Below are 25,162 nucleotides of genomic sequence, written 5' to 3' on the forward strand. Positions count from 1 at the left end.
AGTGTGCGATGTGATTGTAAATGTTATTCAAACCATTATCGAAATAAACGGTTCATAAACTATACCAGACATCGACAGGCTAATGAATTCAAATCAAAAACTGTAGAAGCCAGTACCAGCTCAGCGTCAAACTATGCCAATGGGGAGCGCCGTTGGATCGAGTGTTGGCCAACTGGGCAGCTGCAAACACCTCCCAATACTAGTCGTAAAGATGATCATCGTGTACATATTTTAGTTGGCATCGTAGTTGGAGCATCGTCAGTTTCGTTTTGGCTGTCAGAAATATAAATTGTTGCAATTTTTATTGGCAACACAATTTTCAGCGCTCTGCAAAATGCTAATTTTGGGGGCTCAGTTTGCACCTCGAGGCAGCTGGAACTGTGCCTTAGTTTTGCCCTTTTGCCAAATGTCGTCCGAGTTGACACCAGAAGAGTGACTTTAAATTAATTTTGATAGTCTGCTCATTAATTAATGTTTAGAAATTAATTTCTAAATCTATAATATTAATAAAATCCACGACTCAGTTAATCGCCTTCAGTATTTATTATTAATTCAATTGATTATTGAATAGTGTTATGTGATAAAATCCATTGAAAATTATTTATGCAGGTCTTTGGAATTTTTAATTAAAGCATTTTTAAGTACTTAACTGTATTTGCATAAGAAAATTATTAATTTGCCTTTCTTGGCAATATACTTTACTGCCTTGGAACTACACAACGTTGATTTAGAACTTGTGACTTGAACCACCATGTGTCAAAATTAATATAAAATGACTTAGAATTTTTGAAAATCGATACTTTTGGCAAGGGTAACTCACCTCACTAAGCAGAAAATTCTTAAACGGAAGGTTGTGTCTTTCTAAAAACCAGAGTTTTTCATATTCTACTTCATGGGCACATTTTATAATTTTTATATTTACAGGGATTTTTTATTCGACTTGTACACAGAACTCTAACAAGCTGTTTTGTTTTATTAATGTATATCCTATAAAATATTTTAAACATAAATATAAGTAATGCAAAAAATAAATTTTGTTTAAGAATTAATATAGAGAGTGAAGTGCAAGAGAGATGAATTTCTAAATGTAGAAATACTATTTATTTGTATTAAAATTTGTAAGATATTTGAATAATTAGTTTTCTCAAATTCTATTCCAGAAAAACATATATAAATTATTGATTTAACCACAAAAGTCAAATATGAACACAAAAACTAAAACTTTTTGTAACTTGTATTCAAATTGCTAGCACACCTTGAAAATTAGGCTGAATCAGAAAAGTGGGTGCTGTTCTTGCTATTGTTTGGTGAACTGGGTCTACTCCTCTGCTCAGGTGTCGTTGGTTTGCATATTACACGATTCGCGTTCTGATGGAGATACTTACTAATAAATTACGACAAGCATTACACAAAGCGCTGACATTTTACATGCTAAATGAAAACATTTGTGGGCTTGGCGGCTGGGATGCCACAGAAACACACTGTCAAGTGGCAATTAATTGCAGAAAAAATAAACACGTTGAGTGGGTGAAGCAGCAGCGAATAATTCACTGCTTGGAAAGATAATTGTTAGCATTGAGCCAGCTAATAGATGCGCTGACTGATGCCATCAATCCGAAAGATACATTCACAGATACAAATATATGTATGTATAAACAGTATGTGCGGAAGTTGCTGCTGCTCTGGAATAACTGAGTGACACATTCCTGTTCCTGACTTCTGGTGCAGATATGTGTCGGAATGACCCTGACATTTTATATTGAGTAATTTAAAATTTGGGCCCGTCGCAGCAGCAGTTGCCATAAACTGGGTGGAAATCATGTTTGGCATATTGAAACACTTGATCGCAATGCGCAATGCTTTCGTGTCGCATATAAAAGACGCAACACACAAAACTGATTCATATTAAAAACTCTCGCTTTCGGTGCTCCAGTCTAAGTCTTTTCATCCCACAAAATGTTCAAGATCGTAAGTGAATGCAACCACAAAAATTAGAAACACGAAATGGATTTAACAATTGGCATTGGAATTTTTGCAGCTGGCATTGCTCATCCTTGGTGTCCTAATTAGCAGCAGCGTTCTTGCAGCGCCTACTACCGAGGATATCCCAACTGTGTCCATTATAGATATGCAGCATATTAAGAATGTGGATGGCTCCTATCAGTACAGCCATGAGAATAGCGATGGCACATCTCATCAGGAAACGTCTGTCGTTAAGAATGCCGGCACCGAAGATGAGGCGATGGAGGTGCAAGGCAGCTACAGGTATATCAATGAGAATGGCGAAACGGTTGAGGTGAGCTATACGGCTGGCGTGGATGGTTTTGTGCCCAAGGGTTCCATCATTAATCCTGAGATCACAGCAGCCGCCGAGGCAGCCAAAGATCTGCCCAAACCGGACATGAATCAAGAATAGATGGCGAAATTGAAATTCTTATTTAATTTTAAAGTGGCAGCGACAAACGAATAAAAGGAAGGCATAAGAATAAATCGCAAATCCAAAATAAATATTATTATTAGCATAAACTCAAATGCCCTCACAAATTCAACTGCTAATTTGCATATCTATGATGAGCGCCAAATGTCTTTCAATCTCTTTTAACTTGTCGCAGATTTTGCTCGAAAGTCCGTTTAGAAATTCACGCCTGGCGAAGACCTTGAAAAACAAATAGCTTGGCACATTCGAGAATAATCTCTTCCTCCACTAATTAAATCGCTTAGCTACTTTGCGCAGAGCATAGTGAAACTCAGCACTGTTGGATTCATTAAAGTAATTAATATAAAAATTAACCAATGAATGCGAATATCAATCAAGAAATCTTTGCAAGAAATCAGTACGCGTCAATAGTATAATCCCAGCCAATCAATACGGATATCGCTCAATGCTTGGTGTTAAGAATACTTTATATTTTTAATTTACCACTCACAACAGAGCGAACTAAAAAGTTAATTGAAAAAAAAAATGAGCAAAAATTAATCAAGAAGCAATAATGAATTGTTACCTGCATTTATCAATTAATGTCTTACGCCTCATTTTCATTGAACATAATTAAAATGACAAATGGTTAAGATAATTATGCAAATTTGTGGGATAAAAACAACTTACGTTTTGGCTACCAAATATGAGATCCACGAGTTCTTAATCTTTCAATTATGTGTGTAAATTCAATAAAATATCTTTTGCTTAACGTGTTTTTTTTTTTTTTTTTTTGGCTAAGCTGATATATTTTGAAATTTTATGAAGTGTATGACATCATTAGTTAACAATTAGCATACATCAGGGGCTATATCATGAACTATACATAGATGCGATTAGTCAATTCTTGAGAAAGTTCACGAAGTAAAAATATAGTTTAAGAAATTGATTTTTTTTAATTTTTATTTATTGCTAACCAGTTAATTTAGAACGTGCACATTACACAATAAGTACATCTATTATATAGTAGTTAAACACTTAAATTTCGATTGATGAAATTTTTATGCTGTCTTTGACTCAATTTTGTCGCTCTCCAGCTTCTCAGCGACTGGCTTCTGCTCCACCACCACCTGTACGGGCACCACTTCAGATACAGCTGCCTTAGGTTCTACTGCTGTGGATAGCTTCTCCTCCTTCTTTTCTTCCGCCTTCTTCTCCTCCGGCTTCTTCTCCTCCGTCTTCTTCTCCTCCGGCTTCTTCTCCTCTGTCTTCTCCTCCGTCTTCTCCTCCGACTTCTTTTCCTCCGCCTTCGCCACGGTCACCGTCTTCGTCTGGGATTCAGCTGGCTTAGGCTCTGCTGCTGTGAGTTGCGCCGACTCCTTCTTCTCCTCTGTCTCTGTCTTTATCACGGGCTCTGGCTCCGACTGGGAGCGGGCACGACGCTGACTCAAGCGACTCTCCCGTTCTTGCTCCTCGGTGTAGTTGGGCAGACTGGCGGCATTTTTGGCCAGTTGCGTAATTTCGCCAGCAATATTGGTGCCGGAGGGCACAAAACCATTCTTGCCCGCTGTATAATGCACCTCCACCACCTGACCATCGGCATCAATATACCGATAGGAGCCGGATATCTCGAGCGCTTCCTCATCAGTACCAGCATTTTCCACTACGCCTGACTCCTGGCGAAAGGTTTGGTCGCCGCCTTCGTAAGCGAACTTAAACGAACCATCGGGGTTCCTTTCCGACTCGAAGCTCAGCAGTGGAATAATTTCACGCTTTTCGGTGGTTACATCCTTTCGATCAATCGGCCCACCACTGACACCGCTGGCCACCACAAACAAACAAATTACCAGCTTGAACATATCGCGTGTTGTGTCGAGTCTTTACTTGGCTAGAAGTCCCAAAGTGCGTTCCTTTATATATGGCGCAGCTCCCAAAAATTAGCATCGATTAGGTTATTTATAAAAGAAGAGAAACAAAAAAAAACATAAAAACCCCTCAAAGAAATTCTATAGAAATGATGCCGAAATGTATTTTAATAAAACACTCACAGCGCCATTTGCATAACTATTCAATGATGAGCGAGTGGAAAAACATGCGGTTACAAAATATCTTGTTATGTTTAGTTTTTTTATTTGTTATTGTTATTGTTTTTTAGTCTGGTAGAAACTCATTCAAATTCGCTGGTCACACTTGAGTCTAGATCTTCAATAAATCAGCTGTTGTCTTTTTGCTCCATTGGAACAGAAATACACTTACTAATAATTCATCGACGTCACAAACACGTTTAAGTCTGACTCAAATACCCAAAACAGTAAGATCTAACCCGAATAACAATTTGTCAGAATGATGAAGTCGTAAGGCAATCTCTTGGAAATTGCACTCAATTAGCATATGGCAAACATGGCTCATTGTATTAAACTTGGCTACGAACAAAGCTACATAAATTAAGATACATTTTAAGCGCACTTAAGATGCACTGTTTGAATCGGCGAGTAATGTGAATAACAATCGCAAACACCACATGCGATTCATTCATTCATCATTGTAAATAATCTGCGAAAACTGACGGAAACTGAGCAACTAAGCAACTAAGCAACTGATCCACTGAGCACACGGGAATTTTTCTTCTTGGATGTTAAAACCATAAATTAGAAATAGTACGAGTGTGAAATATTATTGCAAATACCAAAGTCTGTATGAGCAGCTCAACCAGTCAAAAATATTGTATGTCAAATGTGAACTAGAATTAATGTCACAAAACATTGAACAGAATTTTTAGTACCCTTTTGGACCAGAGGTTAATTGTAAAGTAATCAATTTTTATTGAGCATTTGTTCCATTTCATCATTATAATAATATGACAGCTATATGATGTGAATATTTCCATTCCGGAAAGTTTACCCATGCAGCATTTATTTATTCACTTTAAGTCTGATTACTGCATATTTGATTTATAGTTTTGAGAACATCATTGATGGTCATGTTTATGATTATATATAGTAAGCCGAGCCAGTTTCTTTTGACAAATAGAAGAAAAGAATTGAGGCAGTTAGAGCTGAAGATATAAATAAAAATAGATTGAAATATAGTTTGCGTAGAAATATTTAAGTTTCCTTATATCTATTTGGCCATATTTGGCCATATTTGGCTCACACTTTTTATCTATTATGGAACTCATCTCGTCGCACTTAAAGAAAAACTTTGCCATCATGAGTTACAAATTAATCAACAAGATGTGCATGCTGACAACGGGCAGGGTATGCAGATGCACTTAGGCAGCACAAAGATGCGGTCGCAGACGAAGGCCAGCAAAACGCGGGCAATTCACAAACGCGACTTTTCTGGCCCATGTAACACAGCAAAATCTAAAGAAAAATCGCACAGCGAGCAACGATACAAAAAGCGTTGAGCTCGACTACTACATACCCTAGATCAGCAGATAAATATAATCAAGTTTTATTGCCAAATGCATACGGGAAATCCTTGCGCCTGCTGATCTTGATGAAATTTGATCAGTTCACCAGTTCAGTGAAAATGCCTTTAAAATGGTTGCTCTTATTGCTATACGCGAAACGGGGGCACTTATCGATTCAATAAACTTGATCTGCACGGGGTATACAAGAACTTATATTTCAAATTTGAAGTCTCTTACCCTTATAAATTCTGGGATCCGAGTGTTCACACTTTCATTTCATTTCAGGGCTAGTGATCTTGATCAAGATGATTTAAAGTGTTGGAGATGTTTGCTTCTGCCTGTTACATAATTTTGCACAAAACTATTATACCTTCTTACCCATTTCTAATGGGTGCAGGGTATGAAAACTGAACAGCTACAAAAGGGTGGCATTGCTAAAGAGTCAGAGCTTGAGCTAAAGCTGGACCCAAAGCTGGGGCAGGTGAAGGTGAAGTCAGAGGTGGAGCTGAAGCTGTAGCTGCAGCTTCAGCTGATGCTGTAGTTGAAGCTGGAGAAGGCGTCTTCGATGATGTTAATGTTGTTGCTGTTGCTGTTTCTGTTGTTGTTGGAGGCGCGTTAATCTCGTGCGATGTTCATCATGGCATGTTCGTGATCAGAGCGCACTTTGTTGTTGTTTTAGTTGTTTTAGTTGTTGCTGTGGACGTAGCTATTGCTGCAATTTTTATGAATTGCAACTGACATTTCCTACACGCTGCCACCGACGAGGCAGAGAGTCTGTAAAAGTTTAAAGTTTAAAGCCGAAAATTGCAATTTTGAATGCGCCGGCCGGCTTAGGCGCCAACACCCCCCGCCACGTAAGCATACCCCGTCTCCATTCGCACCCCAGCCTCCATTTTGCATGTCATTTGGTTCACCTTTAGTGGGAATTGGTGCATGGGGAGCGGCTCCACCTATTTGTTTGGTCAGCACAAATTAGCCAACTGCCAAAACGTTTCAAATGTCTAAATTGCATTTGGTCTTTTGCGAACAGCAGCAACAACAGCTGCTGCTACAGATGAAACAATGGCACATAAAAAAAATAAATAGAGGCACATCTTGAACATCTTGCAATTCTTCTCTTCTATTGTAGTTCACCAACAAGTGAGCAAAAATTTTATTTGTTGCAAGTATTACGGCAATCCCCGCCCCGCGGCACTCGCATTGCAAATGTCAATAAAATGCTAGTAATACTGGGTATTAAAAAATATCAAATGGCCAATTCATCAACTGTGGCAATTGCAACATCTACGAGTATTCAGCTGTTGCTGTATTAATCTTTTAATTAATATTTGAATTAACAAATTATAGTATAGTGCGGCGCATCGGCTCGTACACACAGATAAACTAACGCCAGCGTGGGTTAATCAAATGAACTTCGCATTGCTAATTCCCATAAATTAATGCCTAGACAAGCTGGCGTGCCAAACACACACACGCCCATTTACATATATATATATATATATGTATATATAGAATGAGTCTGTCGGCTTAACTGATAGTACACACAACATACACACACTCACTCACACTCGTATTATTCATTTAAATACACTTGGCGTATGCGCAACGCCCATTTGCATTTGAAAAACTCGTTGCGCATCCACCGCGTGGTACAAGTGGCAGCCTCTTCCGATTCGGTTGCCACTGCCACTGCTGACAGATACACCGACAAATCTTCAGCTTCTACTTCTGCTTCTTCATTGCAATCTGATTATTGCTGTACTGCTCTCATTGCGGATGCTGTTTGCTGTTACTTCTGCTGCCTCTGCTGCTGCCTCTGCTGCCTCTGCTGCTGCCTCTGCTGCTGCTGATGCTGTTGCTGTTGCTGCTGCTGCTGCGGCTCAGTGAATGCATTTTTGGTATAAAAACGTTGGCGCTGACTGCATTCAAGTCAAAACAGTTTTGACGAGCCTTTCGAGCGCAGAGTACAAGAAACAATACAAAAAAAAACACTCCATTCGCAAACAAGTCGCGTACAAGTTTGAAGTGAGTTCTTTATTGTGTTCTGTGTTGTGCAAAGGATCAAAAGGATCAGCAATAACAATAAAGGACTAAAAATCAGACAATCAAATCAAAACAAAAGCAAAAAAAAAGAATACTCGAAAGTTAATTTAAATGAACAAACTATAAGCGATTCTATATAACATCATTTTTTGTTTTTAAGACCATCTTGCGTACCTGCAGTAATCAATAGACTTTGGCAACTAATTAAGCAGGACTCAAACTTGATTCCCAGGCTATTGTATGGATATTATTATTGTCAGAGCCGATGACCATATTAGTCAGAGCTATTTAAAAATTATACTTTTGGCCTATCTATATCGTGTGCTTTGTTATAATAATAACAATAATAGCAAACAAATTTATGAACAACAATTTCTACAAAACTTATGCAAATGTTAATAATTTTAACATCAAGTCTTTGTTACGGCTAACATATATTGTTTACCAAAGACAAAACATGCATAAATGTATAAAATTATATTAAATTATTTTTATAGAGCATAACTTTGAAATATATTTTGTTGGTGTTTATTATATTTGTTTACATTCAAAATAATTCTTCAACACAATACCTAAAATAATCTATGAAACATATTAAAGAATATATATTTATATATAAACTTTAATCTGTTAGTACAACGTATATCAAATATTTATTATTCTCAAACATCGTTGACAAGTTGACAAGTTCAGATATTTTCATAAGCTTGCGACCTTCTTGTTGATATTAAAAATGTACTTTCGAAAAATGCACAGATTACGGCCAATTTGTTATTAACTAGTTATGTCGCAACTTGGCAATCGTCTCATATTCGTTAATCTAACCCATTCCATTCTGTTCCTCTCTCTGCCTACCTCTCTCCTGCTGGTGGCGCCGGCGCCCAATCGAAACGAAAAGGTCATGCAGCTGCTCACCTACTCCTACGCCGTCGCCGCCCTAGCGATCTGCTCCCTCTGCGTCGTCACAGCGCAGCCGCAGCGCGGTCTACCGCAGCCTCGAGGCAATACTTTCGATGCGAATGCTGTGATACTGAAGCAGGACTTTGATTTGAACCCGGATGGTTCCTATCAGTACAAGTGAGTTGTTGCTATCACCCATAATAACTACAATTGCAGAAAGTTTTATCAGTTTATGTTTAACAATTTAAAAGTATTATTTGGTATGTGGTTTAGCTCTCAAGTCCCCTGTGTTGTATTTCCAACTTTTAAGCTCATGTTGCATAAGTCATCTAAGTCTTCTATATTTATTATAGTAAATATTTTATTTCTCGTAATTTCTTTAATTTCTTTTTTTTTAAATTTTTTATAAAATATTTCAATTCGGATTCATAATTAATAAAAGCTTAGCTTTTTATCTTCGAATAATATTAACTTACTGATCAAATAATAATAAATGTAATACTAACGGTAACAAAAAATATCTTAATTCTAAAGCAAACTAATCTTTTTAATTGAATCCGTTAACATAAATCGATACAAATTTTACAGAACCAAATAATAATCTTATATTTAAATAAAAAAAAAAAAATAGAATAAATTTTAAATTGTTATTAATTATTATTCTATAAAAGCACTGTTTTATAAAAGCAATCGTTTTTCTATATTTATATATATTTGTCATTCTTTTTATATTTCAGCTACGAGACGAGCAATGGCATTCGCGCCGATGAGGCAGGTTATCTCAAAAATCCCGGCTCACAGTTGGAGGCTCAGGTGAGTTTTGCCCAATTTCGAGCGCAATTCCAAAAACTGCGAGAGAGTGTGTGGTATACTTTTAGGAGCTGGCATAAAAATGATTTCATTTCATTTTCCAGGTTATGCAAGGCTCGTATTCCTACACCGGACCCGATGGCATTCTCTACACCATTACCTATATTGCTGATGAGAATGGCTTCCGTGCCGAGGGCGCCCATATTCCCACACCCCCGCCCGTCAGCCCCGCCGCCGCCGCTCCCCGCCGATTCTTCAAATAATTGAATTGACAGTCGAGAAGTGTGTTTGTTTGGATTTAATTTGTATGATAGCATCCAGGATGAAGTTGAGGGCAGCAGCAGCAGCAGCTCAATTGGTCGTCAGCAACAAGTTTACAGACCTCTTATCGTTTCCATACTGTACCCACCACACACTCACCTTAATCCACTCTCACACCGTTCTGTGTGTATTTATGCATTTGCCGCGTTTTCCACTTTTCCAATCCAATTTTCACATCTAAGTATCTAGCGCCTAACGAACTGTGTAAAATATGTTTTGTACATAATGTAAGTTTGATTGTTAAATGTCGTACGACAACGCAAGCTATGCAATAAAACGAAAATTGCTCGAAATTATAATGATTCTGATTGATTCGGATTACCAATGAGTTCATCAAAACTCAACTGATATTATGAATATTCAAAGACTATTTAATTAATTCAGAATTCATATTTTTGTATTATAATAATCTTCTTTCTAAATATTTACTGAATTAATTTTCATGAAATTTTATTAATTCCATTTTACTGCTATAATTTAAAGGATTATTTTCTCTCCTCAGTAATTTTGTGTTGTTGGACTGATTTTATGGAAAATTATCATAATCTGATTCCGACTGAAGTTCGGTATTAAGTGGATTAAAGTCCATAGCTATTTTGGACTCAAGTATAACATGATTAGTCTCAGAAATAAATCCGGCCTTAAGTCTAGAAAAACGACTCTTTTAAAAAATATACTTTCTAAAACAGATGGTGAATTGTCAAAACAGACATATGATTTTAATTTTTTTATTTCCAAGGTAGATATTTCATTAAACCTTAGAAATGTAGAAATCTATTCAATATTCTTCCATATTCTTCGAATAAGTTTCTGTGTTTCCAAATTTGTTTTGTCTTCTAACACAAAAAAAATGTGTTTTGATTTTCTTTGTAATTCAGACATGAATAGTTCGTATTGACCAGAACCTTCCCAGTTAGACTGGGATTTTTCCATCCACTAATCTCAGCAGGCATCTCAGTTTCCCACTCTTGAATTGTTCACACAAACACACACAAAAACTATTAAGACAGAAGTTCCATAACTCAATAAAAAACTCGAGCAATTTATCAATAAATAGCCGAAAGTCCTGACGCATATATATAATTATTCATTATGTCCCAAGGACAATGGGCAAGGAGAGCTTGCTGCGGTCAGAGATTATATCAAATCGAAGCAATCTAAAATAAAAATCGGGGTGTGGATTTGTTTAGCTGGAGTTAAGCTAAACAAATTAATCTTGGTGAATTATATTCATATAATTATAGAATATTCTATATAGAATTCATAATTCAAATTTTGTTTTCAATTTTTTTTTTTTGGAATGTTCTTTATTTACACAGACAAAAAAAAAACAGTAATTTATGTTGGCTTTTATGGGTGACAGTAGTAACTTTATGTAGGTTAGTAGATCTTATCCCCAGCCCCAGCCGCCCCAGCCACGACGACCCCAGCCACCACCTCCCCAGCCGCCGCCTCCCCAACCGCCGCCTCCCCAACCGCCCCAGCGCGGACGACCCCAGCCGCCGTAACCGCCATAACCGCCGTATCCGCCATATCCGCCGTAACCGCCATAGCCCCATTGACGAGCATTGCGGTTGCCGTCATTGGCGTGATTCTCTCCATGATCGGCTACGTCCAGCAGGCTGACCTGATCACTGTTTTTGTTCGTGTCATCCAGTAGCTGTGCCTGGCTGTAGACGAGGCACAATACACCGATGAGCGCCAGAAATGTTAGACGCATTTTGATATTCAACTTGGAGCTCCTTTTGGATTCACTTTGTGGTTGCTGTCTGAAGGTTGATTTGTAACTGATGCTTTTGCCCCTGAGAGACCAGCCTTTTATTTGCCGGCCTATGGCTCTTAAAAATCATGTGGCTAATGATGAGTTGTCGTTTCAGTTCTCGCATGGATCTCCTAATTCAAAGTGCACATTGAGACGCATATAGATTAAATCGGGGGTTTTGTTTCAGGTCTTGTTTTGTCGGTATTGTTATTCTCTTTGTACATAGCATTTGTTTATTTATTAATTATACGCCACTAGGTCATTACACTCAATTTTGTCGCGACTCTTTTTTTTATTGTTAGCCGTCACCTTGAAAGTTGCTCCTCCCAGATGCTGTCCATAACTGTTGGTTAAGTGGATCATATTAAATGTCAATGGATTCGAGGCGGTTGCTCGGTGAGAGAGTGTTTTAGTAAGTATTTGTGTATGAATGAATCTGCTAAATGTGAATTTAGTAAATAAACAAAATAAACCAAAGTGAGACGAATATATATAGCAAACAAGTATCTGGAGAATATTCAAAAATAAGCTGTTCCATATTTTAATCAAACTAATAATACATTTTTTACTATGAGGGGGAAACAAACTTTTTCTTTAAGCAGCAGACAAGCACAGAAAATATTAACACATATTTGAGATTGTAATATTTAATTCTCAATTCGTTCTTTTTGCCAACGAAAATGTTTTTTTTTTTTTGTATCAAATCAAGTGTATTATGACGTTTAGCTTTCTACTGCACAATTTCGAAATCTGATTTTTTAAAAATTAATTATGCCTGTGCCTATGCAATGTTTTCAAACGCTAAAATGTTTGCAGCCAACGATTAGAAGTCTTTAATAATTCTAGCAAGCTGGCAAAACTTGGGCGATATTAGCTTGGAATTAAAGTGTTCAATATGATGGAATAGGTAATCTTTTAACATTTCGAATCAATAAATTCCATCGTTTGATACATTAATTGAATTGAATTTGAACTTTAAACTTGAATTTGGAAGATAAATCAAACGCAACTGGCTCGAACATATTTGAAGCATGCTAAACAGTAAAACAATTTCATCAGAGACAATTCTACTAATATTCGGATTAGCTACTATTAACATGAGGATTCAAAAATAATCTACAAATAAATTTAACTTTAATGGCCATACATCTTAAAAAAGTACATAAAAGCAGCTACGCTAAATAGCTTTGCATCATTCTTCATTTCATGCGAACTTTCAAGAGTGAATTTGCAATTTTTACAGGTATAAATCTAATAAAAATTAATTGCGAATGTCTTTTTATAAGAGAGTCATAAAATTAAAACTATAAAGTTATTTTTTTGTTTCTAAATACAATTCAACTCATTTAAGTAAACAAGAAAAAAATTTACATTTAAATTGAAGCTAGATCCTTGAAATGTATAATATATTCAACAATTCTCACACCTTCCACAAAAAAAGTCCTAATCCTATATCTCTGTCAGCATCTTCCCCAATTTTAGAACAAATGTTCCCAAACTTGGAGGGTAACAAATTTTTTGGTAATTACTGAAAATATCCTTTAATGTATCATCATTATTTTTGTCGGTCAACCTTAAGAAATTTGGAAGGTCGATTCAACATATATGTATATGTGGAATAGAGAGATAATTCTGTTTAAACTAATAAAAATCAATTGAAAGAGATATTTTGGCAAATATTTTTGCTTAATTTTAGAAAAATCTACGTTCGAACTAAACAAATAAAGCACTTGACCACCAAACATGCATTTTGCAAATATACTATCTGAAAAAAAAGAACTGAGAGTCACTTGGTGCCAAAAGTATGTAGATTTTGTAAGTTTCTGGACTGAATGACGTGTGCATGTGAATGTGTGAATTATGAAAATAGGAGTGGCGGATTCCCAGGCATATTATAATCCAAATCACAAATATATTTTTTTGCAATGTTCTTTATTTACAAACACAAAATGAACAAACATTCAAGTGAGTCATGACGCTGTGGTGCGTTGGCAGGTAAATGGTAAGTAGTAGGCGCTGTTGGTTTCGCCAGGATTAACGTCCCCAGCCTCCCCAACCGCCACGGTGGCCACCCCATCCTCCGCGACCACCCCAGCCACCACCACCCCATCCTCCGCGACCACCCCATCCTCCGCGACCACCCCAGCCGCCACCACCCCATCCTCTGCGACCACCCCATTGGCGGACATCACGATCGCCTTCGTTGGCATGGTATTGTCCTTGATCGGCTACGTCCAGCAGGCCAATCTGATTGATATTGATATTGTCGTTGTTCTCCTCCGTATCCAGGGCATAGCTGTAGGCGAAGCACAGAACGCCGATAAGCGCCAGAAGTGTTAGACGCATCTTGAGTTATTGTTGATTGATTGATTAATTTGTCAATAAACTCGGGTGTTCAATTAGGATCTTGTTGGATTGTGCTGTCTGAAGCAGTGTGTTTGTGTTACTGATGCATTCGCTGACATTGCAGTGGCCTTTTATTTGGTTTCTACGTCTGGAAATAACCGGATGAGTTCTCAAACGCATCACCTAATTTTTAGTGCTTGTCATATCAACACATCCACAGTACTTAGAGCCAAATAGGGGTTTTTTTTTGTCTGTTCAGTCGGTTATTGTTACTTTCACGATATATATTTGTTTATTTATTTATCGCCATAAGATTATTACACCCTTTGTTGCTGCGAATGTTATTTCTCTTATTGTTCTTGTTGTTGCCTAATTTCATCACCGGACAGTTTGCAGTTAAAAAAAAAAAACGATTGCCAATCTCTGAGCTTAGACATAATGCGGATAATGTTCTAATTAATTAATATGTTAATTTGCAAATAAATAAAATGTGCTTAGCTCCCCATAAAAATTATTAGTATGAATACGAGCTGTGTTAAGTCCGAGCAATGTTGCGAAGAAGATAAGTATAGGCATAATACGGCAACTGAATACGTAAAGATTCGTCATAAAAATAAAAAATAAACAAATAAAAAACACTACCCAAATTCGCGAGACTCATTTTGATGCCTTATTATACATCTTAACATCGCATTCACACGTTCAAATATCGAAAATAAATTACCTGAAACGTAGAATGCAAATTGTGCATGTCATATATAATGCATATGTGAATAAACAAAAAATGCTCAATACCCAAAAACATATTTATTCAAACTGGTTTTTCGATTGATATCGATTTAGCTGAGGCGAGCATTTCATTATTAATATTTGGTTAAATGCTAATTGACAGCTTGCATATTTAAACTGTCCAAAGTGAATAATTTTTGTTAAGTGTTTCATTTGACCTATGTGAAATTATTATTCGGTAGCTAAAAGCTACACAGACATAGATAACTAGTGACTCAATAGTGAATCATCTGGCTATAAAGTTGCTCTATGTAGGAATATGAGTGTGATGAAATGAGTAAATCTTCTTTAGGATAAATAAAACGTAGCTCTTGTGAAACTTAATTTCATAGTTGTTCTTTTATTGTTTGTTTATAATTGCATTATGTACAAAACAGCAATGTGGGTTTTGGCTTAGCGACCATAACCCCATTTACGGCGACCATAGCCACCACGACGGTAGCCGTAGCCACCGTGGCCGTAGCCACCACCGTAGCCACCACCGTATCCGTAGCCGTAACCGTAACCACCACCGTAACCGTAGCCACCACGTCGCCTATATCCACCACCACAACAAAAGGCGCGCTCCTCACGTCCTCCCTCGTTGGCGTGTGCTTCGCCCTGATCGGCCAGACTGAGCAGCGACACTAGGGCATTATCCTGGACATTTTCATCCAACGGCAACGCGTCGCTAAATGCAATGCACAGAGCACCAAGAAGCAGCACAACAGTTAAACGCATCTTTCAGGGTGTTTCTACTAAGGCCAAGGTTTATTTAGTGACTGATTCTATCTGTTGTAATGCCAGCGCCTTTTATTCAAAATTCGGGGGAACTTTATTTTGTTTTAAGTATCGGTGTAAAACTAGTCACTTGACTGTGCACATTCAACAATTAATTAGTTGTAAACAAATTGCACTATCATTACCTCTCTAGTATTCAATGGTTATCCAATTTATTCTAAATATTTGATTGATAAAATTTATTATTTTGTTTACTATTTTGCATACATTACTAACGCTTTTTCGTCATTTTATTGCTGAAAAATGTGTATTGCAAATACTTAAATTTTTAACGATGGATATCAGTGAGATTAAAGAGTGTAAATTGTTTACAGTTGTAATGCTTGTTAACAGTGCGTTAACAGAGCCATTTCGAGTTAATACAACACATTCGTAATGTTAAAAATTGATTTCTTTATGCTTCCTGTTACCAAGGCTTTGGTCGGACAACCAAATAACAAAGCTGCAAAATGCATGTAACTGAATTTCTAAATCGCACCAATCGTCGAAATAGAAATTACCAAATAGATTGCAAGGTGCAGCAAAGACTCATTAATTACGCCAAGGATTTGGAGCAGCGTCGCTGCCAGTTGGCGCATCAATTGCACAGCGAGGAGCGAATGCTGGACGTGGAGATGGCACAACTGCTGCAAGCGAGAGTGGATGCTGTTCAGAACGAACGCATTGAATGGATTCAAATGTCGCTCATGAATAGCGAGCAGGCAGAACACGATCTAATCAAGCTGAAGCAGCTGCAGCGTGAGATGTAAGTCTGAGCTTGATTTATTTTCACAACATCTTTTGACTTTTATACCATTTCCCTCTTGTCTTCTCATTCCCTTCTCTCTCTCTCTGCAGTGAAAGTTCGGAGGAATATCGTCATGCGGAAACGAAACACATCCTTTTGGACACCAAACGGGCGCAACTCTTTCAGATTGAGGAGCGCAAACAGCTGCGTCGCTCTCAAAAACTTACAAAATATTAAAAGATATTTATAATGTGTACTTGTCAATCCAACCTCGAACTATATTGTCATTCGGTTTATTTTTATATATTTGATTTTATTTATATTTGAATACCCTGAACACATTAAAATTGGCTAAAAACACTATAATAGTTTTGTGCAAAAGTGTGTAACAGGCAGAAGAAAGCATCTCCGGCCCCAAAAGCTATATATATATTCCTGACCATGTATAACTTCGCGTATCTCAGCAACTATAAGAGCTTGAGACTTAAAAATAGGAATATAAGTACCGTATATAATTTTATCAATAATTTCAACCGTTGCGCGAATATTGATAAAAATCGATTTCCGACAGAACAAAAGGCGACAATTTTCAAATTTGACCTTAATAACGATGTATATTCCTAACGATGTATATTCCTATATATATATATATATATATATTCATGTATTTGCACGCTCTTGTCGCAAACCGCTGATTTCAGTTCGGACTCCTTCAGTACCTGTGCCGATTATAGGAAATGAGAGCACTTCTCCACCAGAGTGTGCAAAACTTTTTATAGGGTAAAATATAAAACTCTTTAATTTAAAAGCTGTCTCCTTTGGGTACGTCGTAGTTGAACTCACTCGTCTACGGCAAGGTTATTTGCTTTATTTTGTTTACATACAAATTGAAGAGCTTAGACCTATACAAATGTAAATTTAATTTTGGTTTCATACAAATACATATATTGTTACCGTTTATTTGACATTTGACGGCTAAAACGAGTTGTTTTGTGATTTGTGATGGTATATCAAGAATATTTCCAAATGATCAAAGTGGACAGTTAACAATTTTATTACTGCGTCTTTAATTTACTTGAAGTGAACCTGTTTACATTTATGGCTTATTCAGTTGGGGCATATGGGGCATTGGAGCAGATGCGTAAATAGGTAACGCTATAATAATTCAGTCGTGATTCGCCCCGTTCGTGTAATTAACATGAATACGCGACAAGTCAGGTAGTTGAATAAATGTTTAAGATGAGCAACATTAGTCATTAAATCATTGTCTTGAATTCTTGATAATATGACGACAAATTCTAAGTTAGTTTGAAATGTTAATAGCTTGAATTGAATGTATTCTTTTTCATTATTATTGTTTAATTGAATTAAATAAAAAAATGATAGTTTCACAATTTAAATAATATTTATATATAATCACTCATTTTCCATTTAGAGAAAGCAGTTTACCACCAATACCTATAGCCCCAAGGGCGATAGTAGCCATAGTCGTAATAGGAATAGGGGCGATAATATCCATAATAGGGGTATCCCCAATAGCCGCCAAATAAAAAGCGAGCTTTGCGTGCTCCTTCTCCGTCGTGCTGACTGCCAATATCAGCGACATCCGTTAAGCTGACCATCGAATCCGTATTGGGCATATCCAGCTGAACTTGCGCCTGATCTTGCTGCTTCTGCATCTGTTCCATTTGGCTGACAGGCCATCCCCAAGCCAAGCTGAGGCTTGTGGTAAGTAAAAGCAAAATGCACAGATTCATTCTGACCGAGAAGAGAACTGAACTGAACTGAATTTCAAACTGTTAGCCAGTTGCCATTTTTATAGGTTTTGTGGATCTTGCACTTTGTATTTTCAATTAGATTTATTTGCACCCACCACCGTATTTCACAACTAAGTCTTACCTATTGGCTTATTCGCAGAATCAGATGGACCGACACATATGTATATTCAATGACTTGGCATTCGTTTTGCGGGCCTTTCCAGAGTGCAATGCAAACATATTCTGTTTACTTCTCACACAATGCTTGAGATGTAAATGACAATGTAAGAACTTTGGGTTTTTGGTATCTAATTATATTTATATCCCAATAATCACCCAATTAGCAACTTTGAGTTAAGTTCACTAAAAGAGGCACATACTTTTAGGCTACCCAAAATCAAACTCAAACACAATAACTTTTTAAGTATCGCATGTATCGTATGTAGATGCTATAAATTTGTTTATTAAAAAATAATTAACAATTAAATTGTTTACAATTATTGAAAAACTGATAATAATCATTAAAATGTATGCTGAAGTATTCTAAAGCCAAAAAACATGTGAAAAATTAATTTAACAAAATCGTTTTAGTTTTAAAAAAGTTATGTAATCAAGCCAATTTGCTATTACATTAAAAAAAAATACATAAAAATTAGGTTATTATTTATGTTATAAAAAATGTTTATAGCAAACTAGCTTAATTGCAAATAAAATACTTATATTACATATATCATTAGTTTAGATTAAAAGCGATAAATACTTCTGTTCGAAAAATGATTGATTGCCAACGTTTGAGACTTTAATTATGAGTACATTCAACTCAATTATTTTTTGCCATTTCTATTAAATCAATGCAAAAAATATAGCAAAATTAAAGACAATAAACAACTTGAGCAATTAGCAGATTATTGTTGAAAACAAAGAAATGTTCACAGACAAGCAAATAACCTGAAACACTGTTGCAACTGAATGGCATTTGATAATCACATTTTTATGACCGACATTTTTTTCACATTTTCGATTCTTTTTGAAATATCAACAATAAAACAGCTTAATAACAATAGTTTAACAGCGCTTAATTTAAAAATACTTTTGTCGATTTAATTGTACTTAGCCCAACAAGCCCAAGAGACTACTCAGAGCTTGCGGATTGGCACCGGCAGCACCAGCTGATGCACCACCTGTCGCACCGCCACCGCCATTGGCTAGCAATGGACGCAAACTGCTGCCCAACGCTTGACCCAAGAGTCCCGCCAGTTGTGCCGCCTGTGCCATGTTCAACTGTGATCCAGCTCCAGCTCCAGCTCCAGCTCCAGCTCCAGGAATGCCAGGTGAAGGGCCAGCACTGGAAGCAGGACTTGCAGCTGCGGTGCTGGCATAATTGCCATAATTATTATAACTAGGTCTGGGATACTGCACGGGTCGCTGATAGCCGCCGTAGTTGTTGTAGTTATAGCTGGGTCTATAATACCCATAGCCAGGATAGCCAAAAAAGCTCTGAGCCAGGCCTGGGAAGCCCAGACCGAAGCCGGAATAGCCAAAGCCGTAGCCGTAGTTTGGCCGATAACCATAGTAGTTGTTGTAGCCACCGCCTACTCCTCCTCCTCCTCCTCCATAGTACGGATCCGACTGAGTACCACTGCCAGCAGCAGCAGCAGCACCGCCACTCTGGCTACCAACTGGCACATCATATAATGAACCACCATTGCCAAATAGCAACGGTGCAAATAGGCCCAAAGTGCGCCCTTGAGTTCGATCCGGTCGTGGCCTGCTCCGCTGGCATGTGGCCAGGCCAAAGAGCAGACTCATCAGGCACCAACGTGCCGGCAAAAACATTCCGTTCAAAAAACCAACTAAAGCCGCAACAAGCAGCAGCTGGTAACTAAATTTGCAGAAGACGTTCAAATTTAGTTTTATAAGCAAGCTCAAGAGCCACCACGCCTTGACCAGCCCCAAACCAAACTGTTCTTGAGCAAATTTCCAAATACGAACGATGTGTGTTTTGGCAACTGGCAGACCTTCGTCTTCTTGTGAATGTATGTCTCATTCAACGGAAACTTCAACGCACACGCAAAATTAATACAAAAACAAACAAACAGAGACAACACAAAGTCGCTACCAAATCGCTAGCAAGTCGCTACTAAGTCGCTGATAAGTCGCGTCGTCGCGTCACGGACTGGTTCTGGTTCCATGCTTTCACGCTGCTTCAACTGACATTGACCTTGCTAACTAGCATTTCGGCAAATATTCACTAAATTGGTAATAACAATAACGAAAATTAAGTTCGCCACGCCGACGACTGCATACCCTTGCAAACCGTTTTCCAAATAATTTCACACCGAAATTTAAATTTAATATTAATATATGGTAAATTTGATTCACTTAAATATAAAATTATTATTATTATTATTAAAAATATAGACAAAAATAAATCAAAGAGTAGATTTAATTGTATTAAATGATGTATTACAAATATGTTCAATGGTTATATTTTATCATAGTGGAAATTATGATCAAGAAAATGTAAATATAAACTTAATTTTGTTTAATATATTTTCTCTGAGGCGTTACACATTTCATATAAAATTAAAATACTCTGGTAGAGTATCAAAGAAATAAAAAACTGTTTCACACCGTTAATTTCAGCGCGATTTTTTTTTTTTAACTTCCGCGGGTTTTTCTTGCCCCTTGATTATTTTTATGAAACTTGTTTACTTTTTTTAGACATAGTTTTATGTATATATTTGCCTTCAATGGACATCTGCTGGAAAAATAAGATACACTTGTCTAATAAACTTGATTAATACCAGAATAACCCAGTTAGTCTTATGATTAGTACAGGTGTAAAAGATTTTCGTAGTAGTTGTTCCGACACACTACGTATTTGAATCATGATGAAAATCTTTAATTTTTGTATTTAATTTGATTAAGTCTTTCAATATGTCTGCCTCTCAATTCGAAAATTGACCCATTAACTATTGTATAGATATATATATATATATATATATAGATAACATGTGTACATTTAAATATATTTCTATTAATACGTCGTACAACTGTAGAAAAATAAGCACTTGAATGAATACAAATGACACAACATCGTTATCATGTGATCAACCAATTATTGCTTGTATTGACTCAGTTCATGCAAAGCGTCTTTTTTGGGGACTATTTGATCAACCGGTTTTCGTCTCATCAGTAAAACTTATGATTTGTTTACAGTCATCAATCCGATTGCTTCGTCAAATAAACGTCACAATTGTGCTCATGTAATGTTTGTTACTTAAATATAAAGTGTGCACCTGCGATTACACTGCGAAAAAGAAGAGTACACAGCCACTGAGCAAACGTTGAAGTTAGATATTGTCTCAAGATTGGTTACAATTGACCAACCAGATTGTTTTTTTTGTATGTTAACTAAATTATATTTTAATTACGAATTTTCTACATAGACAAGTCTGTATTTGAGCAGCCAAAGGTTCCCGACTATAGGATGCCCTATTTTCAGTTGTATATATTGTATAATTTCTTACAGTTGAAAGTAATTCAATGATATTAAATGATGCCTTATTATCTGCTATGAAAAGGATTCATATTTTTTTATATGATATTAAATTAATTTAAGTACATATGTATTACAATGGAACTATTTAAAGCACATACTTACATAGGCATATTTACATATTTCTATATTAATGTTTAGTCTAATTATTACTATTATCCCAATTCTGAAATCATGTTTTGCGCAAGTGTCTAAGAGGAATTATAAGATTCGTTCAGTATTATAACCACAGCTTAGGCTTGTGTTATTGGTTATCATTAACAAATTTGAATTAATAGAAACAAAAAAGAAACAGAAGCAAATTAAGCAAATGTGAATCCTACTTATTTATTGATTCGCCAAAACTCGTTGGCTATTAACAAAGAATACATGTAGAATACGAACTTCAACTGCGCAGTTCAGCTGACATTTTGAAAGGTCAGTGATCACAAGTCTGAACAAGTTTCAAAAAGTCTCAATTGTGATGTAGCAATTAAAAGACAAAGAAAAAAAACCAAAAAAAAATATGGAGTCTATTCAAATGGCTGACGCACTAAAGCTATAACAATAAGAATAAGTTCGAAGAAGGGGACTGTTCTTTGCCAAAAAATACCCTATGAAATGGGATGAAGAAGTTTAACCTACTTACTTTAACCTACTCTAATTCCTACATTTTCATTATCTTTATTTTCTCGATGTAATTCTTGAGTCATCTCTCCTCTCTCTCTCTCTCTCTCTCTCTCTCTCGCTTTACTTAATTTTACACAATTACTTCGCGCACAAGCAACTTTTCGTTTGTATATTTATTACAGGGTATTAGAAAAGTAAGTCCCCCAAATTGCAAAGTGCCAAAGTGTTCGCCAAACGAATTATGGAGAATATGTGAGAAGCTTTTAATTTTTTTCGTCTTCCTTCCAAGGTAAACATGCTTCAATGTAGGTCTGCCTTTGTAAAGAATATGTGCTAAGAATCAGTTTATGGATGCTATTCGTTATTCTATGCGGCTGGCTTGAGGGGGGGTGTAGTGCGTTCCAGCATCTAAAATTGTTTGAACGAGCGCCTTAGGGGTCGGGTAATTCCGTTTGCCGGCTGTTTATAAACTCGATTGAAATCATCAGCACAAAAAAATAATGATAAATGCCAGAGCTAATGATTTGGTTTGGGATGAAGGATGGACCAATCAGAATCACCTGGTACCCAAATGGGGGGCATCCCCACATGCCTAGAGGAGTATAAAAGATCTCGTATTCTAATCGACAACAAATAGAAACAATTGTTAACTTAAAGATGAAACAATTTGTGGTGCTCGCACTAACTCTCTGCATGGCCTTGGCCTTCGTCTGCGGACATCCTACACCGCTGGAGGAGCAGGAACCGCAACTCACCTTGGATGATGTGGATGCCAAGCCAGTCAACGATGTTGCCGGTAGTCGTACTGCACGCGGCTTCTGCTGCGGTGGTGGTGGTGGCTACGGTGGCTTTCCCGGAGGTGGCTTCGGTGGTGGTGGCTACGGTGGCTACCCCGGAGGTGGCTACGGTGGCTTCGGTGGCTTCCCCAGAGGTGGCTACGGTGGCTTCGGACGTCGAGGTGGTTATGGTGGTGGCAGTGCTTCAGCCTCAGCCTCAGCATCGGCATCCGGCGGCGGATACGGCGGATACGGCAAATAAAGTGAAACGAACTTAATGTAATTATAAGACAAACAAATTAAATAAATAAAAACGAGAAGAAATACAACAAAATTAAATATCGTTTGCACGACAAAGATTATATATTCGGCTCAAATCAAATTGCATTCAAGAAGTAAGAATATTGTAGTCGAGTGAGATCGACATTTAGATACCCAGAGGAGCCAGCTATTAAATATATTCCCATTTTATTGTAAAATTTCCCCTAAAAATGTTAAATTTGAGAACATGTTTTCACTACATCTTGTGTTTTTTTTATTCGATCTTGACAAAATTTGTGCAGTTGATAAATAATATGTTAATGTACATTATATATCAATGAAAAGGTTCAACCTTTAAAATTGTGTCTTTTAATGCTATCTATATGAATCGATATTCGCGAAACGGGGGGAGTTATTGATCAAAAAAATATTATTGATCTGCGCGTGGTAGACAAAAACTTATATTCCAAGTTTTAACTCTCAAACTCCTTTAGCGGATCGGATGAAAGGACAGGCAGATGGACAAACAGGCATGACTCTTAGGTGCACAAAACCATCATACCCTTCTTACCAATTTTTAATGGATTCAGGCAATGAGCAGTCAGATGTTGGTCATAATAACACGCTTAGCCGATGAGTTTGGTCCGGTTTTCGTTTTTTATCCAATTGTACAAAATAACAAAACATGAATCGAAGAAATTAAACAACACTTTATTTATATACTTCGTGCTGAAAATTATAACTGATATAATTTATGATTTTTGTAACATTCATGGTGCATTGGGTCAATCAGTATAAAAGCTTATTGACTGCGATCAGTGGCTTTCAGTGAGTCTTTCGAGATCTTTTAGTACACGTTGCCGAAATTGTTGAACTAATATCTTTATACTCTGATACCGCATGCATCATGTATCATGTATATTAGTTTTGTGCAATGTCATGCTGTCTGACACCCTTAGAACATTTACTGGTCTGTGCCCGCGTCAGGCCAAGTGTAAAAGTGGTTTTACTACGTCCACTAGGAGCCAAATTGCCAAACTTGGAACGTAGATTACTAAGAACATCCTCTAACGCTTACTGGCTGGCTTACTGCCTGCACAAAAAAAAAGAAGATTTATTTCATCATTTCAACATAGTCTTGAAATGATTGACTAATTTGCATGGAAACAGACAGACTGACAAAGCTATATCGACTCGACTGTTTGTGCTGATAAAAAGAGGTCGGAGATGTATTTCCGAATTTGTTACGAACTTCATTAAAAATGTATAATACCCTTAAAAGACAGAAACAAATAAATAAGCTTTTGGGGGCTGGTACATCACGATTTTTACGCATTCGAATTCGACTGATTATCCATCAAAACACAAATATGTAACTCAAATGTTGACAATGTTCCTCAAGCCTGTTTGCCACTCAAAACAGAAATAGTAAACAACATTAATAAATGACAACAATAATAACAAATAAAAATAATAAGTAATCAAAAAATAGCTTGGGGGCCTTCAACTTTATTTTTAACGCACTAACAACTAATTATAATTAATATAATATTTAAATAAGACGAACTCTTCAAAATATTCCAGTGGAACCAAAACCAAAACAACAATTGGCAGTCAAAAAAATGGATGTTTACTAAAACGGCAGATCACATCCAATTTTATCATTTGAAATTGATAATTCATTGATATGTGGGCTTATGTGAAGTAAGATATACTTATAGAACCTTATATTTAATTTGTATATTATATATATATAATACCACATGCACAAATAAATAAAGTATTTATAATTATTCACACCGAATTCATGATGGAACGTTTCTTAAGTCACATGTTCTGGTGCAGACCCGTTATATGATATGATATTTTGATTACAAATATACACATT

At 36.7% G+C, this 25,162-nt stretch overlaps 9 protein-coding genes across 9 annotated transcripts; 4 read left to right on the forward strand and 5 right to left on the reverse strand.

Annotated features, from left to right (window-relative positions):
• Positions 1–1,927: 1,927 nt before the first annotated feature.
• LOC6559291 (endocuticle structural protein SgAbd-6) lies at positions 1,928–2,515 on the forward strand. The gene is made up of 2 exons (XM_001987440.2): positions 1,928–1,968; positions 2,039–2,515. Exons 1-2 carry the CDS (start codon positions 1,957–1,959, stop codon positions 2,414–2,416), a joined length of 390 nt encoding a protein of 129 aa, XP_001987476.1. The 5' UTR covers positions 1,928–1,956; the 3' UTR covers positions 2,417–2,515.
• A 962-nt stretch (positions 2,516–3,477) lies between these two features.
• Positions 3,478–4,275, reverse strand: LOC6559292 (patellin-1). Its single transcript, XM_001987441.1, has one exon. It carries the CDS (start codon positions 4,273–4,275, stop codon positions 3,478–3,480), a length of 798 nt encoding a protein of 265 aa, XP_001987477.1.
• Positions 4,276–7,769: 3,494 nt separating this feature from the next.
• Positions 7,770–10,198, forward strand: LOC6560257 (cuticle protein CP14.6). Its single transcript, XM_001987442.3, has 4 exons — positions 7,770–7,856; positions 8,773–8,951; positions 9,512–9,587; positions 9,689–10,198. Exons 2-4 carry the CDS (start codon positions 8,776–8,778, stop codon positions 9,845–9,847), a joined length of 411 nt encoding a protein of 136 aa, XP_001987478.2. The 5' UTR covers positions 7,770–7,856; positions 8,773–8,775; the 3' UTR covers positions 9,848–10,198.
• Positions 10,199–11,295: 1,097 nt separating this feature from the next.
• On the reverse strand, positions 11,296–11,683 carry LOC6560258 (neuropeptide-like protein 32). Its single transcript, XM_001987443.2, has one exon. The coding sequence runs from the start codon at positions 11,623–11,625 to the stop codon at positions 11,296–11,298; it is 330 nt and encodes a 109-aa protein (XP_001987479.1). The 5' UTR covers positions 11,626–11,683.
• A 1,897-nt stretch (positions 11,684–13,580) lies between these two features.
• LOC6560259 (neuropeptide-like protein 32) lies at positions 13,581–14,113 on the reverse strand. Its single transcript, XM_001987444.2, has one exon. The coding sequence runs from the start codon at positions 14,011–14,013 to the stop codon at positions 13,702–13,704; it is 312 nt and encodes a 103-aa protein (XP_001987480.1). The 5' UTR covers positions 14,014–14,113; the 3' UTR covers positions 13,581–13,701.
• Positions 14,114–15,195: 1,082 nt separating this feature from the next.
• LOC122322374 (ctenidin-1-like) lies at positions 15,196–15,522 on the reverse strand. The gene has a single exon (XM_043214277.1). It carries the CDS (start codon positions 15,520–15,522, stop codon positions 15,196–15,198), a length of 327 nt encoding a protein of 108 aa, XP_043070212.1.
• A 489-nt stretch (positions 15,523–16,011) lies between these two features.
• LOC6560261 lies at positions 16,012–16,846 on the forward strand. The gene is made up of 2 exons (XM_001987446.2): positions 16,012–16,327; positions 16,420–16,846. Exons 1-2 carry the CDS (start codon positions 16,032–16,034, stop codon positions 16,544–16,546), a joined length of 423 nt encoding a protein of 140 aa, XP_001987482.1. The 5' UTR covers positions 16,012–16,031; the 3' UTR covers positions 16,547–16,846.
• Positions 16,847–19,176: 2,330 nt separating this feature from the next.
• Positions 19,177–19,902, reverse strand: LOC6559107 (pupal cuticle protein Edg-91). The gene has a single exon (XM_001987448.1). It carries the CDS (start codon positions 19,900–19,902, stop codon positions 19,177–19,179), a length of 726 nt encoding a protein of 241 aa, XP_001987484.1.
• Positions 19,903–22,894: 2,992 nt separating this feature from the next.
• LOC6559108 (keratin, type I cytoskeletal 10) lies at positions 22,895–23,565 on the forward strand. The gene has a single exon (XM_001987449.2). It carries the CDS (start codon positions 22,895–22,897, stop codon positions 23,273–23,275), a length of 381 nt encoding a protein of 126 aa, XP_001987485.1. The 3' UTR covers positions 23,276–23,565.
• Positions 23,566–25,162: the final 1,597 nt, after the last annotated feature.

This window comes from Drosophila grimshawi, unplaced genomic scaffold (genome assembly GCF_018153295.1).
Source record: "Drosophila grimshawi isolate 15287-2541.00 unplaced genomic scaffold, ASM1815329v1 contig_1369, whole genome shotgun sequence".
Lineage (NCBI taxonomy): Eukaryota > Metazoa > Arthropoda > Insecta > Diptera > Drosophilidae > Drosophila > Drosophila grimshawi.